Source organism: Camelus ferus, chromosome 16, assembly GCF_009834535.1.
Source record: "Camelus ferus isolate YT-003-E chromosome 16, BCGSAC_Cfer_1.0, whole genome shotgun sequence".
NCBI classification, from domain to species: domain Eukaryota; kingdom Metazoa; phylum Chordata; class Mammalia; order Artiodactyla; family Camelidae; genus Camelus; species Camelus ferus.
Window position 1 is genome coordinate 26,668,989 of NC_045711.1, and position 21,149 is coordinate 26,690,137.

General features: G+C 45.2%; 1 protein-coding gene across 15 annotated transcripts in view; it reads left to right on the plus strand.

Moving 5' to 3' along the window:
• SLC39A11 (solute carrier family 39 member 11) overlaps positions 1-21,149 on the plus strand; it is a 353,551-nt gene that overhangs the window by 146,800 nt on the left and 185,602 nt on the right. For 13 of the 15 annotated variants that reach the window (XR_004311658.1, XM_032456952.1, XM_032456958.1 and 10 more), the window contains one exon: positions 9,755-9,899. Coding sequence is in view for 14 of the 15 variants with exons in the window: in XM_032456952.1 (XP_032312843.1) it covers positions 9,755-9,899 (145 nt within the window). In the remaining variant the exon portion in view is untranslated. The remainder of the gene's footprint in view (positions 1-9,754; positions 9,900-21,149) is intronic. The other 2 variants (XM_032456951.1, XM_032456945.1) reach the window with 1 other exon arrangement.

The window sequence follows — 21,149 nt, forward strand, 5'->3', positions numbered from 1 at the left end:
AACCCAAGTTTACTGTATAAATGAGTCCAGTCTAGCTTGCTGGAGGATGACATGCCACGTGGAGAAGAATCTAGGTTTCCCGGCCAGGAGTCAGCCAACTCCTTCCTGGCCGACAGCCTGCTGGCTGCCAGTGCATGTGCCGTCCCAGACCATCCAACTCCTGGGGGAGCCGTGAACAGACCGATGCACAAGCGAGTCCAGGCAATAGTGACCGAGTCTGGGCAGATCAGTGGCAGTGCCCAGTTGGCTGTAGACTTATGAGTAATAATAACTGATTGATGTTCCCAGCCACCAAGTTTCGGGGTGTTTTGTTGCCAACAATAAGTGTCTGATACACATGCATTTTTCTTCAGGGAAGTGAAATCTTGTCTTTCAGCAGATTTCTGGAGGGATCTGATGTTCTCAAAAGGATAGTATAGGTCATAAAAAGTGGCCTGGAAAGACCAGCTGGGGCAGGGTGGTGGTGGTGGTGGTGGTGGTGGGGATGGGTAGCTCTCAAACCGTGGAGAAGCCAGAAGAGGCTTCTCAGCATGGATTTGATAGGTGTATTTTAATGATATCTAGGATGAAGTCCAGGATAATTATTGAGGATTAGAAAGAAAATACCTCATTGTACTTAGGTATTTGCATTTATTTAGATTTATAGTCTTGTTTTAAGGAAAAGTTACATTTTGAATTATAAGAAAAAACATAATGGTTTGGAAAACACTGCCAAGTCCCATCTCTCTGTTAGCTGTGCTGGTGGGAGACCTAGCTCTTTGGAACTCAGCATAGAGCCACTTACGTGGAAGAGCCATCGGAGGGATATCTTTGTAGAATCTCGGAGAGCTGTATCTTTGCAGAGCTGTGTCGTGCTTTAAAATCTGTTTTATATGATTAAATAGGCTTGATTATGAACAGTAATTTGGCATCAGAAATAGGAGAAAGTTTTGTCCCTAAAAAGATAGTTAGAGCAATAGCATACTTACGTAGCGTAAATATAGCTAGAATTCTGTAATTAACTTTGCATGTGGTAAGCTTTAGGCTAAGGTCATGGAGGAGATGGGGAGGAATCTGGAAGACGTGGCCTTGTGGGTGGCTGCTGGGCTTCAAGGTGGAAAGACCTTCAGGGGAGTGAGCTGGGCTACCCAGCTCTGAGTATTTCTGCCAGGAAAGGGAGAAGAGATGGAGCCCGTGGGTGGAGAGTCATAGGGTAGATAGCCGCCCATCCGCACGTGGTCTCAGGGCGGGTGCTGAGTATCTCAGACAATCAACAAGGGGATAGAAGCTGAGAGTGGGTGGAAAGCCATGCTTTTAGCCATTACCTAGAAAGTCTTGAACACTGTTAAGCTTTTTCTTTCCCTCTCTGCCCTAATGCCTTTTTCCTTCTCTCTCAAAGCCTAAATAAACATTTTGTGGCTCTCCCGGTCTTTGTCTTCTACATTATACAACATTTCCTCTCTCCTTTTGGAGATTTTGTAGTACCGTTCATTCTGGTAAATTAATTGAATTATTGATCACTGGACACCATGCTGGGCGCTGACATTAGAGTCAGAAGACACAGCTCCTGCTTTAAGAATCTCACAGTTTTGAGATGGCCGAGGAAACTCAAAGTGACTGTGCAGTTTGGTAAATGTGATGGCAAAAACATGTGAGGGATGTCAGGGGAGCACAGAGAGGGAGGCATATTTAATCCAGACTAGGCTGGGTTTATCCAGGAAGGCTTCCTGGAGGAGGGAGTTCAAGCTTCTACAGCCAGGATTTTAAAAGCATCAAGGGTGGAACACTGAGAAGCTTGAAAACCTGCCGCGTTGGCCATTGGCTGGATGTTGTGCCATTGCTGTAGGGAGGAGGGATGGAGGCTGAGTTGGAGTACAGTCCTAGTGCACTCAGGCAAGGGGAACCTTGCTTCCCAGACCAGTAGGGACTAAAGACTTTGAACTGTCATTCTCCTTGCCTTCAGGGCTTCTGACCCAGGATCCCTGAACATGGAGGCAAAGAAGGCAGGGAATATGGCAACGATCTGACTGCTAGAGTCCGAGGTAGACTTGTCCCCTCTGCCTCGGTGTCCATGCCACTCCGTGTCCCTGTTGGCTTTGAGGCCAGCTGCTCACCACCCCACCGGGCAGCAGGCTGGTGCTGGCCACCCAGGGAGGGAAGGTCATCTATTATGTAAGCATCATCCATATTCCAGCTGGTGATCCGGGGCGACATTTAATTTTTTTTCCATTATGTGGAATAATTTAAGATTGTGTTACGAGTGTCATTATTATTGCAATTTCTTAGTAATAAAAACAGCATCAATTATTTAGCTTCGCCCTGTGTGTCTGGGTTAAGTGGGGATGACAGAGGCAGCGGCTGGTGCGGGGGAGAGGAGAGAGCCCACACAGAGCTCCAGGGGGTACGGCTTCACCAATGGGGTCCAAAGCCCGCTGGCTCCGGCGGTGGCTGGCAGGGGTCACCAATTAGTCCTCCGACCTTTCCCTTTGCTCTTCATTAGGGAGCTCTGACCCGCTGACAAGCTGCAATTAAAGAGACTGCACTCCATGGGGCGGCGGAGGTGAAGAGTCATCCCCGAGCTGCCCCAGCCCGGTGTGACATGATATGGGGTGTGTGTGGGTTTCGAGAAGGTCAGGCTTGCCACAAGTATGGTGGTGAGGACCAGAGGCTGGTCTGCTTTGCCTCCCCTGACAGTTGTTAACAGCGATGACACATCCCAGTGGGAAAAGGACCAGAGGCAGGTGAACACATGGAAGATTGCTGCTGGGACTCGAGGCAGACGCATCGAGCTGGCTGCCCTGAGTTTTGGGGGCTGCAGGTCCCACGGGGCTTCGGTGCCTCTTGGCCTTTGTCCACGTGTGCCTCGCGTGGGGGGATTTCGTTGTCATCGCGGACTTCATCTAGAGACGCCTGCATCCTGCTGGTTACGCTCTATGCTGTGAGTCCTTTTGTGACTCATTGCTTTGGGGCTCGAGAAGCATCAGCAACCAGCGGCTGTTTCCCTGGTGCGGGGGACAGCCGACTGTGACGAACGGCACCTGGATTTCATTTCTGGAAGGAGAGATACATGTTATTTTTTGAAGCTTTTTTGTTGTTGTTGTTTCCATGTAAAGCATATTGGGGGGCTACTTTTCTCTCTTCCTCCCCCTCTTCCCCCCTCATTTTATTCCCTCCCCCTTTCCGCATCTCTCCACTGTCTTTTCCTTCTGGAAAGTGTGGGTCACCTCCAGCTCCTGCCTCTTGGCATAGCCTTTCCAGAGTGGGTGGAAGTTGCCCTATTTATTCTGCACCAGGGATTTGCCCCAACCATTAATAACAATAACAACAGCAACAATAATAGTCTCGAGCGGACTGTGATCTCAAGTACCATGGTCCTGCGTGGGTGTCACCTGGAGCCTCCCAGCGGCCCCCCTCCCTGTTCTCTGCACCGAGCTGGACTTGGAGGGTCGGGCGAGGAGCGGGGAGGAGGGCAGAGGAAGCCCTGGAGGAAGGGGAGGTACAGAAGGAAAGGGAGACTTGGGGCTTGGGAAGGAGCCTGCATTTGGGGACGTTGACATTTGAGAGCAGGAAGGTGACCCAGCAAGCCTGGACTGTCCAAAGTCCCAAGAGCCCAGTGGAAACTACCAGGGGATGAGTGACTCACTCGCCGGCTGATGGGCTGCTGAGCCCGCTCCCAGGGCCGCGGTGGAGGGTCAGGCGCAGCTCGCAGCAGTCCAATGTTTGCCCTGGACGGGCACTCTCACCTCGCCGTCCTCGCATGGCTGCAAAGATTGAGTGAGGCAGTGTGGGTGGAAAAGCTTTGCAGAGATGAAAAAGAAGAAAGCCTTAGAAATGAAAGAAAGGGGAGGATGTTGAGAAGGAATTTACCCCCTACCCTCCTGGTCTTGGGTGCTCCTGCAGAGGCCAAGGCTGTGTTTATTTAAGGCTCTGGTTAAGAAAACAATGCAGAGCGCCCTCCACCTGCTGTCTCACTTCTCGGTGAGCAGATGGGGCTCCAGAGAGCTAGGGGTGGCGTCAGTCCTGCAGGATGGGAGCCACCTTGGCCCCGCAAACCCCTAACCCCGATGTCTCAGACATTATGATAAAGCCATCAAGGCAGGGCTGGCCTCTCCTGCCAGGTTGTTCCCTGAAATTTAGAGGAATATGTTTCTCTGTTTTCCTCATCACTGGTTGAGGGTGGAGGGTGGGGGATGTTGGGAAGCCAGAAGGACGTCTTAAAGGAGCCCCCGGGAGGCCAGCTGGTGCCTGGGCTCAGGGACACACGGAGAGAGAGCATTGCCTGGCATGGGGCATAGCAGCTGCCCCTGGCATCACCCTGCGGGTGCTCCCTCCAGTTCCCACGCTGCACAGCTGGCCTCCGCCCTCACCCTAAATGTGAGACCGAGTGCCTAGGAACGGGGTGGCTACCAGTGGGATCTGCTGGGGTTTTGTCCAGTTTTTAAAAAGGCAGTTTCTTTTTTTTTTTTTTAACATTTTTTATTGATTTATAATCATTTTACAATGTTGTGTCAAATTCCCGTGTTCAGCACAATTTTTCAGTTATTCATGGACATATACACACTCATTGTCACATTTTTTTCTCTGTGAGTTATCATAACATTTTGTGTATATTTCCCTGTGCTATACAGCGTAGTCTATTCTACAATTTTGAAATCCCAGTCTATCCCTTCCCACCCTCCACCCCCCTGGTAACCACAAGTCTGTATTCTCTGTCTGTGAGTCTATTTCTGTCCTTTATTTACGCTTTGTTTTTGTTTGTTTGTTTGTTTTTGTTTTTGTTGTTTAGAGTCCACATATGAGCGATCTCATATGGTATTTTTCTTTCTCTTTCTGGCTTACTTCACTTAGAATGACATTCTCCAGGAGCATCCATGTTGCTGCAAATGGCATTATGTTGTCGGTTTTTATGGCTGAGTAGTATTCCATTGTATAAATATACCACATCTTTATCCAGTCACCTGTTGATGGACATTTAGGCTGTTTCCATGTCTTGACTATTGTAAATAGTGCTGCTATGAACATTGGGGTGCAGGTGTCATCCTGAAGTAGATTTCCTTCTGGATACAAGCCCAGGAGTGGGATTCCTGGGTCATATGGTAAGTCTATTCCTAGTCTTTTGAGGAATCTCCACACTGTTTTCCATAGTGGCTGCACCAAACTGCATTCCCACCAGCAGTGTAGGAGGGTTCCCCTTTCTCCACAGCCTCTCCAGCATTTGTCATTTGTGGATTTTTGAATGACGGCCATTCTGACTGGTGTGAGGTGATACCTCATTGTAGTTTTGATTTGCATTTCTCTGATAATTAGTGATATTGAGCATTTTTTCATGTGCTTTTTGATCATTTGTATGTCTTTCTTGGAGAATTGCTTGTTTAGGTCTTCTGCCCATTTTTGGATTGGGTTGTTTATTTTTTTCTTATTGAGTCGTATGAGCTGCTTATATATTCTGGAGATCAAGCCTTTGTCGGTTTCACTTGCAAAAATTTTCTCCCATTCCATAGGTTTTCTTCTTGTTTTATTTCTGGTTTCCTTTGCTGTGCAGAAGCTTGTAAGTTTCATTAGGTCCCATTTGTTTATTCTTGTTTTTATTTCTTCTAGGAGAAAAATTTTTAAATGTATGTCAGATAATGTTTTGCCTATGTTTTCCTCTAGGAGGTTTATTGTATCTTGTCTTATGTTTAAGTCTTTGATCCATTTTGAGTTGATTTTTGTATATGGTGTAAGGGAGTGTTCTAGCTTCATTGTTTTACATGCTGCTGTCCAGTTTTCCCAACACTATTTGCTGAAGAGACTGTCTTTATTCCAATGTATATTCTTGCCTCCTTTGTCAAAGATGAGTTGACCAAAAGTTTGTGGGTTCATTTCTGGGCTCTCTATTCTGTTCCATTGGTCTATATGTCTGTTTTGGTACCAATACCATGCTGTCTTGATGACTGTAGCTCTATAGTATTGTCTGAAGTCTTGGAGAGTTATTCCTCCAGCCTCTTTCTTTCTCTTCAGTAATGCTTTGGCAATTCTAGGTCTTTGATGGTTCCATATGAATTTTATTATGATTTTTTCTAGTTCTGTGAAATATGTCCTGGGTAGTTGGATAGGGATTGCATTAAATCTGTAGATTGCCTTGGGCAGTGTGACCATTTTAACAATACTGATTCTTCCAATCCAAGAGCATGGAATATCTTTCCATTTTTTAAAGTCTTCTTTAATTTCCTTCATCAATGGCTTATAGTTTTCTGTGTATAATTCTTTCACCTCCTTGGTTAGATTTATTCCCAGATATTTTATTACTTTGGGTGCTATTTTAAAAAAAGGCAGTTTCTTAATGCCATTTGCGTTAACATGGATGGACCTAGAGATAATCATACTGAGTGAAGTAAGTCAGAGAAAGACAAATATCATATGATATCACTTGTATGTAGAATCTGAAAGAATGAGAACAAGTGAACTTATTTACAAAACAGAAGCAGATTCACGGACAGAAAACAAACCTATGGTTACCAAAGGGGAAAGGCGGGGGGATAAATTAGGAATTTGGGATAGCAGATACAAACTACTATATATAAAATAAACAACAGGATCCTACTGTACAGCATAGGGAACTATATTCAAGATCTTGTAATGAGTTATAATGAAAAAGAATCTGAAAAAGAATATGTATTATATATATATATGTGTATATATATATATATTTTTTTTTAACTGAATCACTATGCTGTGCACCAGAAACTAACACAGCATTGTAAATCAATTATACTTTAATTAAAAAAAAAGGCAGCTTCTATGTGAATCTGGGGTAGTATTTTCTTAGCACACTCCCACCCCTAGCACTGAAATAAAGCAATTCAAGCAGCAAAATACAGATTGATAAAATGGTCAAAGGCTATGGTGGGGGTGGAGGGGTGGCGTGTGTTTGCCTTCCAGTTTGTTGCACGAAACACCATTTTCAGAAATCAGCGTGGCTCCTTCCCCTGCCTTTCAGGTCTTTGCTCAAATGCCACCTTCTCTGAGCGCCCTCCCTCTGCGTGCTGTGTGGAGGAGGGCTCCAGCTTTGGAGCACATGAGGACACCTGAGATGTCAGGAAAGTGCCTGGCACAGTGCTCGAAGCCAGTACATGTCACAATTCTAGTACATTAACTATGGCTGTGATTTTTTTTTTCTTCTCAGTGTTCTCCGGACCTGGCACTCTATTTCATTATATATTGTTAGTTTATGCTCCGTCTCTGGAAGATCCAGGAGGACAGGGGACTTGGCTGTTTTGTACTGTCAGGACCTAGAATGGTTCTGCTACACAGTTGATGGTTAATAAAAATTTGCCAAATACACGAAGGCAGGAAGGCTTCCTGGAGAAAGTAGCCAAATTCTTATCTTTACAGTAAGAAGAGGGTCTTGTGAGTTCCCAGCAGGTCCAATAAGATGGGGAGCTTTGGGGCCCTGATCATCCTGAATTTTGGTAAAGCAGGGTTTCTCACCTTCAACACTGTGGACATTTGGCTGGGTCCTTCTCTGTGGTGTGGGTTGTCCTGCACGTTGTGGGATGTTCAGCAGCATCCTTGGCCTCTACCCACTGGGTTCCTGCCCCTCCCCCTCCCCCACCGCCACGAAAAAAAATTCCCACGGCCAAATGTCCCCTTGGGGGCAAAATCACCCCAACTGAAAACCACCATTCTCAGTGAAAATCGGGGTCTCTCCAGGCTGCACCTGACTGAATGGGCTCCAGTCAAAGACGCAGCTTGGAGCTTATTAATGGTGCCCCATCCTTGTTGTAATGAAGTGGTTTTCCTTCCCAATCCTCCTCCCCCACCCGCCAGTTATGCATCAATCACATTCTAAAAGGGAGCAAGACAAAGGAAGAAACATCAGACTGCGTTGCCCTCTCATAGTGAAACACGACTTTTATTGCCGCAGTGATTCCTTAGATGTCAGCGTGAGATGTAGGATTAGAAATAATTAAAGCTTATATACAAACAGAGAGCTGCGGGTCTGTGGCCCACAGCACACGGCCCAGACACCAGCTGTCACTCGGGGGTGATTAGAGGGGGTTTCGGCAGGGGGAGGGGGAGGCTGGCCTTCTCAAAGTCCCTTATGTCCCCAGCATCCGTCCATCTGTAGTGTCAACCTTGACTGACACAGTGTGACAGCCTGCCTCCCTTTGTGCCTCTCCCAGTGACGGAGCAGGTGAGACACTGCTGCCCCTCGGGTTCTATAGAGGGACCTAAGAACTTTCACAAGGGTGGCTCCAACAGAGCCCCGAGGCTTGTTTCCCCTTTTATTATTTTTTAAATTATATTATTTTGTTTTAATTTTTTTTAACATGAAAAAAATTTTTTTAAGGGGGATGTACTTGGGTTTACTAATTTGTTTAATGGAAGTACTGGGAATTGAACCCAGGACCTCATGCATGCTAGGCATTCACTCTACCACTGAGCTCTACCCTGCCCGCTTCCCCTTTTAAACCAGGGCTAAAGGAGGTGTTGGGACCCTTGTTTAAGTGCATCATAGAGGACACTGTAAATAAATTATTAGGACAATATCGATATATGGGACCAATGCGAAGACAGGAGAGGAAGGGTTAATGTTTTCATTTTTCACATTTAGTTGGAGAAAAATAATGAAATAAAGTACCAGAATCATTAGGTTTTCTTTCAGATTCCTGATCAACAGAGGATGAGAAAACAAGAGGGGTGTGTGTGTGTGTGTGTGTGTGTGTGTGAAGACACAGCCGGGCATAACTTTTGTGAGATTCCTTTAGGAAAGGAACTGACCCAAGAAAACAGTTTCAGGATCTGCTTAGACATGGATGCATTTCCGTGATTGGATTAATAAGATTTCTCCTCTCCCCTTGGAGGGACACACATGTTAGATGGAAACTTCTGTTTGTTCGGAACTATTTTTGCCTGGTTCTCAAAAAAAAAAAAAGGCTCTGCTGTTTATTTGCCCTTTGAGATGATTGTGCTCGCCTTCCCTTAGGGATAGAGGGGTCCCGGTGATGCCCCTGGAAGAGAAGCTCACAGCCCCGTGGCAGACGTGCTGGTTTGCTTCTGGCTAGAACGTAGGCTGCGTAAGAACTAGAATTTTGTTAGTTCGACAAGTATCCACAAAGTTGGTGGTCAGCAAATACTTGTTAAACGAACGTGGGCATCAAAATCAAGACTTGGCGTAGTTGATGCAAAAACAGTCAGAACAACTGGTTCCAGACCAAGCAGAAGGGTGACGTGGTTGGTCTGAGGCCATCTGGGCTTAATTCCAAATATGCAGTGTCCTCCATGACTCCCGCTTGCCTTCCTTGGGGATGCTTTTGTTGGGTTCTCCTCCCCTTTTGATCTCATGAGAGTCGTGAAGATGGTGAATTCCTAAAAATGCCGACCTTGGTCCCTGTGCTGAGGCTGCCGTTGAGCGGACCTGCTCTTTAAACTTCTTTTGGCAGTTTGGGTACCGAGTCTGTCCTGCCGTTTGCCGGGCGGCGATGGATCATGGAGTGGGGTTTTGATGTTCGAGCCACTCTTTTCCTGTACATGTTTTTTTTCCCTATATCCAGGATCAACACCAACACCCCAGATCCTGTTTTTGTCACCCTCAAAAGTTCCGCAGCCAGAAGGCTTGTCGTCTTCCTCAGGACTCAGCCCAGCCCGCTGGCTGGGTCTGGCCTGGGGGACCGGCCCAGCCCTGGTGCTCTTGGTAGAGCTTGGCCAGCTGCCTGGGCAGCTGGGAGCCGGAGGAGCCTGGGGAAGGAAGGCAGAAGAGGCGTTACAGTGATGCCCCTGCTTCTCGTTTCAGGGTGCAGCCGAGGACCCCCAGACGGCCCTGGCACTGAACTTCGACCCTGCGTTGATGAAGAAGAAATCTGATGCCGAGGGTCCCAGGCCGCTCTTCCCCGAGAGTGAACTTTCCATCCGGATAGGTAGAGCTGGGCTTCCTTCAGGCAAGCTCCCTGCTGCAGACCCTGGGCTGAGTTAGACAGGACAGGCTTGGGCCTGGTGGTGGGAGGGTGTCCTGTCCTTCCCAAGCACCCCCCCCCAATCACTGCGCAGGGCTGAGCTGGTTCCAGCCCCCTGCTTTCCCTCCTCATATGTTCTCTAAACCACCTGCTTGGTGCACAGGAGGTAACAGTGCCTTTTATTTATTTCTTTATTTTATTGAAGTAGAGTTGATTGACAAGGAGGTGTCAATTTCTGTTGTACAGCATCGCGATTCAGTTATACATACATATATTCTTTCTCATAGCCTTTTCCATTTTAGGTTATTACAAGCTATTGAATACAGTTCCCTGTGCTGTACAGTAGGACCTTGTTCTTTATCTATTTTGTGTACAACAGTTTGTATCTGCAAATCCCAATCCCCACCCCCTTTTCCCTTTGGTAACCGTTAAGTTTGTTTTTTATATAACGTCGCCTTTTGATTGCTTTTCCAACTGGTTCAGGTGGACAGGGGCCCTCTGATGGGGCTGGGCTGACTTGGGTTGGAGTGCAGGCACCAGTCCCTCTGTCTCCCTGTCTCTGACGACCCTGGATGTTCCTTTCTGTTTATGTGACTTTCATCTTTTTGGGCCACCTGGGGGAACTGTGGGTGTTGCTCTCACTGGTGCAGTTTGGAGCCAGAAAACCTAGAAACACTGATGGCAAAGTCATGCCTTCCCTCTTAAATTAGAGGGAGCGTGTCCCTTGAGAGGAATAGGGGAGCAATTCCTGAATCTCCTGGGGAAGGGGGAGGTGCAGACTGGGCGGATGCCCCCTCCGAGAGGGAGATAGATTGGGAGGATTACGCTGGTTTCCATTCTCGGTGTAAGGCTCCACCCTCCTTGCTCAGTCATAGTTCACCCTGGGCAGTTGGCTAATTTAAGGGCCGATTTGCACCAGGAGAAGTGGCTGCCTTTCTTTTCCTTTGCATTTATTTAAATCCCACGCTTAACTGGCAAGCTCCAGGCATCGTGAAACCTTTGTCTCTCCCCCCTCCTCACTTCTCCTGCAGACCTCAGACTTAGGAACTAAAACCAGGGGAAGGATGTTGAGAACGGCTGCCTCCTCCCTTGCGTGGAGTTCTCTCTCAAGTTAATCCAGGAGAAGCAGATTGGGCACGAGTCACTGTCTTCACACTAGTGACTGAAGGAAGAAGGCCCTTTCACGTTTCCGTGCTGGCATTTTAATTTGATATTCTCACCCTGTGGAGGCTGAGGCGATCTCTAGACCCCGAGAGAGTAAATGTACCAAAGTTAACAACGGTGCCCCAGCCAATTCTCAATTATCTGTGTTCAGATGATGTCCTGCATGAATTATTCATGGAGAAGGCGAACACCTTCTCCACTCGGACTGATGCTCGCTGCCTCCCACCTCTTCCTTTGTGGGATATAATCAGGAAATAAAAATTCATCTAACAAGAGGTCCAGTCATAGAGGGTTAGCATGAAAAATCTACCCCCTGCCTCTGATCGCCCATGTCATTCATACTCAAATCAGAACCACTCAGGTACTGTCTGCTGTTCTCTTACTGGAGAGTCAAGTACTGTCTGGTGACTAGGATGGGCCACCGTCCTCCAGCAAAGCTCATTTTCAGGCCGAGTCTTGGGAACACAGGGACAGAAGGCTTTCTGTCCATTCCCCTGGCTGTACTGTCATGGAGCTCCTGGGGTCCCCTCTGAAGATGTTACCATCCCGATTTTGAGCCTTCTTGAGGACGAAGTTGGCCAGATTTTATTCCGTCCCATTTTAAAAAAATCTTCAAGGTCACAGGGTAAAGTTTCAGTGCCTGTCAATCAAAAAAGGTAACAAGTGGTGATCCCTCTGAGATGAACCTTTTCCAGTGGGGCCACGGGAATATAGGGCCACCGGGAGGTGACTCTGCAGGAGAGTCTCTCAGGGTTTCTGAATCTTCTTGGCCAAGCCAGGGTGAAGCAGTGAGCAGGGGCTGTGTGGGAGGGTGATGTAATCTGGTCCTCTGCTCGGGAACACCTAGGCACAGCCTGTTACCAGGTTACCAAGCAACGCTTGGTCGCTGTTGCTAACTGTTCAGATACAGAGGCAAATGCAGCCCTTCGGGGAGCGCAGTGATGGTTTGCCGAGGCTGAGAGAGCCCGGCCATCTCCAGAAAGGTTGCTAGTCTTCTCGCCTGGACGCACCTGTGGGTGTCCGGCAGCTGAAGGCTCTAAAACTTGATAATGGCTATTTGATGACTGGCCTCGCGCACATCGAGTCTGAATATGTTATTTGTACCATCTGGAGTTGCCCTTCAGCTTGCTGTATGTGGAGCACAGAGGCGTGTTTAACGGGTGTTTAGTGAATAACAACAGCCTGTAAAAAATAACATTGGTGCTGCTGTTATAATGTCCCATAATTGGTTCAACAAGAGGAAAAGCCAGAAACGCCACACTTGGGGAGAGAAGGTTCTGCTGCGCTGAGCGTCGGCTGCAGCTCAAGCCGGGAAAAGCATTTATGCATTTATGAGAGCTTTCCTATTTATGTCTTGGTGCCAAATGTTTTACAATATCAACTGCTTTCAAGGCCGGGATATTTTGGGACTTAGCTAGATCAGTTCTTTTAAAATAGTTTTTCTCTTTCTCTCTCTTAATCCCCATCACCCTCAACTATTTCTCTATTTCCAACTAGTTTTCTTTTAATTTAAAAAAAGTAATAACATGGATTACAAGTGAAAATAATTTTTCTTCCACCTTCAGATCCCTGATGGTCCCTGCATCTCAGACACAAACACTGTTTCTAGTTTCTCAGGTTTCCTTCCAGACGTATTCTGTTTATAGCCTCAGACTTGGCCGTCGTTCCGTACCTTGTGTCTTTCGCTTAATAACACAGTTTGGTCTTTTGTTTCCTGGGACACTCATCTATTCATCCCATTCTTATTCTTGGCCGTGATCTTACCTAATTAGTCCCCTCTTGATGGTCTGTTAGGTTGTTTACAACCTTTTGGTCTCATGAAGAATGCGGCAGAGAGCATTTTTACCCAGACATCTCTATGGGCTATTCTATTGTGGAGTAAATTCTAGAAATTAGGCCAGGAGTTCTGTACCTCTGGAGTCCATGCATGGGCCCCAGAGGGTTTACGAACCTCTTGACATTTTATGCAAAAAGTTAACGTGTATTTGGAATGCATAACATCCATCACGCTTCAGATGGCTCCGTGACCCCAGCGTTTACCTAGAACTCAGGTTTCTTTGACTCAACCTCCCCCATTCAGCTGCCAGGGGACTTAATTTTTATTTTTATTTTTGCTAGTACTCTCTTTAGGCTCAAGAAGGGTAGTGAAAGGTGAATCCTTCTTTTACTAATTGTTAACTGCCCCATTTCAATATGTTGTTTGTTCTGAGAGAGGAAGTTGAATCTCTTCAAGAGTGTTTTGTCTTGTTTTTTTTCATTGATCTGTTAGCGCAGCAGATGGAGCATTGTCTGTAATTTTGTGTATCTGTGGAAGGAACAGAAGTAGGCATTATTTTCCAGTAAAGAGAAGGGTGGATTTAATTTGAGAAGTGAGCTCCTATTTATTACCCATAAACCTTTCCAAAGCATGTTAGGGGAAAAGTGAATGGGGACTTAAGTCAAGCAAGCATGAACTATAAGAAAAATCTCATTAGAAAGAGATTTTTTCCTTAATGTCTTATTCTTATATATTAGGAGAACTCACCTGGCAGCAGTAATTCTGCCTGGACAGCCAGGCAGATGAGAAACCGATGCAGACTTAGCGTTAAGTGGGTTCTAAATTTGGATACACTACCATCACCAGCCACACACATTTGTTTGTATCTTAGTCTAAGATCTTGAATTCCTTATTGGTTATACTCCTGACTTGCTGGGTGTAGAAACAGAACTGTTCTTGGGCGAAAGAATTTGCCTTTTCTAACTGAAGGATCCCAAGAGCCGGACCCCTGAATGAGCCCCTCCAGGGCTCATCCCTTCAGAACTGTGGTGGAGCCCATGCGTTCTTTGATGCCCTTCTCCCTTCTCCCGGCGCCCGCCTTGCTCCTCCAGGTATCATCCTGTTCTCTTCTCATCACATCCTTGAAATCGTTCCTCTCCCTCATTTTCCCTGTCAAACACCCTCCCTCAGGCGCCTCTGGGAAAAGATGTGACAAACTCTTGCATGTGGAGGTATCAGTAATTGATAGCATTTTACGCCTGCTCGTGTGTTTGTGTTTTAACTGGGGACCGTTTCTCCAGCTGAGTGAGGAACCCCCCTAAATGGGTTTTCACACTGGTTGACCTTTGGAGGATTATATTTCTCAGCACATGTGTGGGGCTGGGGTGGGGGTGGGCAGCCAGCCTGTGTGGGGCGAAATGCCTTCTCGGAGGACAGTTGTCTGTTCTCTGTAAAGACCAGCCACCTGTATTCAACTCCCAACTCCTACATCTCCTGGCACTGAAATTCCTCAGAATAGTCAAATCCTCAGAAAGCAAAGAGACTTACTTAAAACAGCATCAAGGCTCCCCTGTGACAATCACTTTTTTCTTCTTCCATGTCTTCTAATTTTCCAAGTCTTCCTTGACTTCCATCACCAGTATTTCCAAGTCAAATTTAGTAAACTTAAATGTGATCAGGAGTCAGAGGTAGCTCCTAGGGGAAATTTTTATTGTTTTTCTTTTTCTTTCTTTCTTTTTTTTAATGATTTGGTTTCCGAAATAATGCGTTGAGGGAATTCTTGAGATGTTATTTGTAATTTTGAGTTTTCCTTGGTAAGATCTTTAAAGATGAAAGAAGAACTTCACAGTTTTTCCTGTACATTTAGTGTCTTGGCATGTGATTTTTAGCAATTAGACTCTTCTTTCCTCTGTCACTGTTTGGGTAGGGGACACTTTTAACTCTTCTCCTGGTCTCATTGAGAGGAATTGTCTGGGGCCTGAGAAATCCACAAGTCTTGGAATCACTGTCCTTTCTGGGCTAGAGTCTGTATCCCGGGTTTGGGCAACGAACCAAACCTGTCAGCGCATGGCCAACAGCTCTGAGGCTGTTAAAACGTGTGACATTTCAATACAAAAAAAAAAAAAAAATTACAAAAATATTTTGCCGGAGGACAAAGAGCAAAGTGTTCAGTAATAATGAGACCAGGAGCTCTTAAACATCACGGATGTTGAGTAAAATAAGGAAGTAATACAGAAACACCCCCGCAAACAGGGCTCCGTGGGGCTGGCATGACTGAGTGTTGGCGTGCCCCATCTCAGGGGAACGTTATTTGGTGATTACATCTTACGTAGATTCTTTTGCTTCTGAAGAGTGTTACATTCTGCCTGACTAATATTTAGCACTCAAATAGCACTTTTCCTGCTTACTTGTTTTTTTTTTTTTTTTCTTTTCTTTTTTGGTCCCAATTTTCTGAGCGAGGCAGTCAATTTGGAGTGCATTTTCATGAGGCCTGGGCCTAGAGGCAGTGTGGTACTTGGACACACTTGCCTGGGCCGCCATAACAGAGCATCACAGAATGCATGGCTCATTCGGGAGAAATGGATTTTCTTACGGTTCCGGAGGCTGGAAGTCTGAGATGAAGGTGTGGTCAGGGTGGGTTTCTTCTGAGGCCTCTCTGCTTGGTTTGTGCATGGCCATCTTCTCCCTGTGTCTTCACCTGGCCTTCCATCTGCCTGTCCGTGTCCTAATCTCCTCTTCCTACCAGTCATTTTGGATTCTGGTCTACATGAATGACCTCATTTTAATGTGGTTACCTCTTGAAAGACCCTATTTCCAAATACAGTTAAATTCTTTTTAAAAATTATTGTATTAATTTATTTTTTAGTTGAAGTACAGTCAGTTACGATGTGTCAGTTTCTGGTGTACAGCACAATGTCACAGTCATGCATATACATACAAATAATTTGTTTTCATATTCTTTTTCACTAAGGGTTATTTCAAGATATTGAATATAGTTCCCTGTGCTATACAGAAGAAATTTGTTTTTTTAATCTATTTTTATATATAGTGGCTAACATTTGCCAATCACAAACTCCCAAATTTATCCCTTCCTATCCCCGTTCCCCCAGTAATGGTAAGATTGTTTACTATGTCTGCAAGTCTGTTTCTGTTTTGTAGATGAGTTCATTAGTGTCCTCTTGTTTTTTCTTTTTTCATATTCCACATATAAGTGATATCATATGGCATTTTTCTTTCTCTTTCTGGCTTACTTTACTTAAAATGACCATCATCTCTAGGTCCATCTATGTTGCTGCAAATGGCATTATTTTATCCTTTTTTATGGCTGAATAGTATTCCATTGCATAAATATACCACAACTTTAGAGTTAAATTCTGAGTACTGGTGGTTAGGGCTTCAATACATGAATTTGAGGGGGATGCAACTCAGCCTATAATGGTGCTTAACAAGTTTTTTGAAAAGTTGTCTTCCTGTGGATGGTAACCCACCTAATGGAACAGGAGGTGGCAAGAACTCTTGGTTCTCTTTGTTTCTTTCTAGTTTTTAGATTCTCTGACTGTATGCCTCTTTATCTGTTAGTGTCATTCCTGGATGGGCTGGGAATGCTGAGTAGTAAGCAGTGTGTAAGAGAGCTGGGTGTGTTACCTAGTCCAAACTTGTTCTGCTCACCGCACAACAGGCCAATAAATTGGGAGACAAGGTGTTGGGGTAAGGAATAACAACTTTATTCGGGGAGCCAGCAGCCTGAGACAATGGCAGACTAATGCCCTGGAGAACCATTTTCCCCATTTAGGCTCCTTTTATACTCAAAAGGGGAAGGGGCATGGTTGGTTGGTGTAAACTTGGTATCGGACTCCTTTGTTCTTGCAGCTGTCCATGCAGGTCAGGTCATGATGTTCCTGTAAACCTCCAACAAGACCAATGTTATTTTCTGTTCTACAACCTTTTTTATCTTCATATGAATGGAAAAGTGTTCTACCCTTAAAGGTCAGAGCCTTGAGAATGGGCTGTCCTGTATATTTTAGGCAATAGGAAACATTCTTTTACAAAAGGTGCAGAACCAGCATGACTAAGCACAGGAAACAGCACAGGGTTAGAGCCAAAGGAACAGACTTAATACCAGTCAGATTTTTTCCTCTCTGCTACAAATGGAGTTGGAAAGTTTCTCAGAGACACCAGCAGGAGAGAAAGTCAAATGGTTTGAAATCTGAGCTTACAAGACGGCTGGCAGGTGTCCAGCCTATGCTAATGAAAGGGGTGAGGCGATGCTACCCACTGCCACCATCACCTGAAATGCTCAACTCAGGTAACTTTGAAGGGGATTCATATCAACACACTTTGGGATGTGTAGACATGCTTCCTAACTGTGCCCATTCCCTAGGGTGGCCATGACAGTGGGCTACCAAATGTGTGTCTTAACAGAAATTTATACTCTCACAGCTCCAGAGACTAGAAGTCTGAAATCAAAGCACCTACAGGGCCACCCTGTTAATAACTTCTTTGATTCTAACAAATTCTGGTGGCTCCTAGTATTCCTTGGGTTACGGACGCATCACTCCTACCTTTACCGCCATTGTCGCATGGCCTTCTTCCCTGTGTGTGTGTGTGTGTGTGTGTGTGTGTGTGTGTGTGTGTGAGTGTGAATCTCTCTCTTATTTCTATTATAAAGACACCAGTTGTTGGATTTAAGGCCCACCCTAATCTGGTATGACCATGTCTTAACTAACTCCATCTGCAAAAACTCCATGTCCAAGGAAGGTCATGCTCTGTGGTTCCAGGTGGACATAAATTTTGGGGGGAACACGTTTCAACCCACTGCGCTGACCAACCCCACACTCTGATCCCTCCATGACAAGGCTTCAGGCACTTAGTTAGTCTGGAGGGGCTTTTGATACACTCAAGTGAGGGAAGGGGGAGAAAATTAGAGGAAACTAGAAGAGGCTAATCTTGGCAGTAATAAACCCAATTTAATTCATTGGGAGCCTTTAGAGCAGCTGTCAAGGCTCTTTGTTTGAAATATTCATCAAGTGTCTACTGATGAGTTAGGGATACTGTCTCCTTATGCAAAATTTAACATTTGCTGGGCCAGCAGGTTCTATCATATTTATTAGAATTCTGACACATTCATTTCAGCTCATAAGTCTATTAAACAGAGAAATGTGTTTTTAATGTGCTTTTGGGAAACAGAACAGACAAGTGTCTTGGGCAGCATCAGCCCCTGTTAGGATATTCCTGCCAAGCTTTTATTACCCAGAGATTTAGGGGGCTGCTGCCAAAGCTGGGCAACCTGGGCTCTTTTCAGATAGTTCTGTTTTGCTTTTCTGATTTTTTTTTTTTTCCAGAAGCTCCTTAAGCTGGAGTAGCAGAGTGGCACTTTGGTTTCAAGTATTTGAGATCTTTTGAAGTCTTTTCTATTTATTCACTCCCATTTCAATTGTTTACATTTTTTTTCCCTTTTTGCTTTTTTGGAAAGTGCCTAAGAAGGGTAGGAAGCTGATTTTGAGCCCATGAAACTGAGAAGAAATTGATGCCACTTACTGAAATAGGCAGCCTTAGAGAAGGAATCTGCAGATGGGGAAGATGAGGAATTGGGGTTTGAACCTGTGTAGGGTTTGGACCTGTGTAATCAACAGAGACAACTCCAGCATCTGGGATGACGTTGGTGCAATCCTGCCTTTAAGAAAAGGAGTCTGTGATAAGCTGCCTTCAACCTGTGCAGTCTTTGTCAGCATGTGCCTCCTGTCCCACCTCCTATCTCCTCTTTGGGTTGTGTGCATTCTGGTATTTGTTCTGCTTTTTTCTCTCATGTGCATTTCAGCCTCCTGGGACCAGAGAAAGAAAATAGCTCAAAGTATCTGAAAACTAAAATCACCCGCCTCCATTAAATATGACTTCGAGAATCACAGTATTTTGGAGCTAGAGCTGTCAAGAGATGTCCCAGTGACACAGTTGGTTATCCAAAACAGGACTCACTCTCAGGATTCTCGACTTCTTGTGTTACCGAGTCCAGGCTCATACTGCTTGCCACAGGACAGGCCAGTGAGCCTAGAGGGGAGTTGTTGGGGCAAAGAATAGTGACTTTATTTGGAAAGCCAGCAGACCAAGAAGATGGTGGACTAGTGTCCCAAAGAACCATCTTGCCCAGGCTTGGATGTTAGGTTCTTTAATTGACAAAAGAGGGAAATCAGATACTGTGTGTCCTCCCTCTTTATTCTTTTTCAAAATTGTGTTGGTTATTCTAGTTTCTTTGCCTTTATATACATATTTTAGAATCAACTTGTTAATATCTACAAAAAATCCTAATGGACTTTTTGCTTTTGGTTGGGACTGCATTCAATCTATAAATCAATTTGGGAAAAACTAACATCTGAATAATACTGTCTTCCATTTCATAAACATGACATCTCTCTCCAGTTATTTAAGTTGTCATTAATTTCTTCTAGAAGTAGTTTTCAGCATATATGTCTTACATATATTTAATTAGATTTATACTTAACTATTTCTTTTTATGGTACTATTATAAATGATACAGTATTTTAAACTTCAGTTTCTAATTGTTCATTGCTAGTATACAGAGACAGAATTGATATTTTTGTGTTAGCCTTGTATCCTGCAACCAGGTTAAACTCATTTATTAATTCTAACAGTTTTTTGGTAGGTTCTTTGGGATTTTTCTATGTCATGTCTATGAACACTAACAGTATTATTTCTTCCTTCCAATCTGTATGCCTTTTATTTCTTTTTCTTGCCTAATTGCACTGGCTAAGACTTCTAGTATGATGTTGAATGAGACTGGTGAGAGCAGACATTCTTGCCTTATTCATGATCTTAGGGAAAAAGTATTGACTCTTTCATCATTAAGTACCATGTTGTCTATAGGTTTATGATGGACAAAAGGCATACATACTTGAAAAACCACCAGGTTCCTAAAAAATGTCATGATACAGAAATGGTGTAGAGTTGGAGTGGGCCAGAAAATAGACTAGGTTTAAATTCTGACTCCACCTCTTAGCAGCTGCTAGTCCTTGGGTAACCTTCTTAACCTGCCTCTTCCTCAGTTTCTATATAGAAAATGGGGATAATAGTAATTACCTGGTGGAGTTGCAGTGAAGCTAGGCTAAGTTAATACACATAAAATGCTTAGAATAGTGCTTAGTGCCTTCTGTGCCCTCAGTGAGTATTAGTTATTATTCTGTCTGGAGTGCAGTAAAAATGGCCAAAGCACTCAGGGTTCCTGGATGTGGGTTTTTTTTGGCCCAGACTTTGGAGATTTTACTGCCCATGTTGAAAAGTACAGAGAGCTCTCAGATTTGGATATGGTTTGTCCAGTCATGAAACACACTCAGGTCCCCAGTGTTCTCAGAGTGCTCCAAAAGATGTAAGCGTTCACAATCAGGCCCCCAACGCAGGGGTGGAGTATACACTGGAAGAGAATGATTTGTCCCTAAGATGGAAGAGGAGTTTCCTCAGAGGAAAAGGAAATCCCTAGAGAAATTAAGGGAGCACCAATATGTGACTAAGGGCAAATGTACCATAAGATAGATGTGAAAAATTATAGAGAATCATGGGCTGAGGAGGAGAGAAGGGGTTTGTGTGTGAGGGGTCTGGGTGAAGAGTTATGGGGGTTGAGTCAGGTTATGTGGTAGACGGGACACTAACATGGGCTCATGGAATCATGAGTGGACAGAGCTCCCCGTCACTGGAAGGATTCAAGTACCAGCTAGGTGACCAATGGTCAGGGAAGTTATAGAGGGATTTCCTGTGCAGTGTGAACGTTTGGGTTGAGACCCCCTTTGTGAGCTCCACAAATCCTCACCCATGAGTCAGCCAAGTACACCCGGGGGGAGGCTCCCTCTGTCTGATCTGTGGGGGAAGGGCTCATGGTGACTTGAAAATCTGGGGCAGCGGGTTCTAGTCTGAGATCTTGGAGTCTGAGAGTGGGAGCTTGGGCACAGGCTCCCCAGCATGCTCTCCCAGGTGAGCGGAAGTAGCAGGTGTCTTCTCCAAGCTTAGCCTCGCAGCCTGTACTTCCGGCAAGACGTTGCCATGGTAACTTTTCCTCTTCTTTTCCCCAGTCCACTGGTACTTCTCGGCTTGGTTAACAAGACGTCCTCCCTTGTCCGTTTCATCTCATCTCGTCTCTTTTTCTTGCGGTCTCTCCATCTCTCCCAGTCTCTCTCACTTGCCTCTTTATATCTTGCTCTCTGCACTTCTCTTTTTGTGTCCACACCCCTCCTCATCTCCTCTCTCCAGTCACCTTCCTTTCCCCCTCTCTCTTTGAGGCTGGAGTGAATCCCCCAGCCTCTCCCTCACCC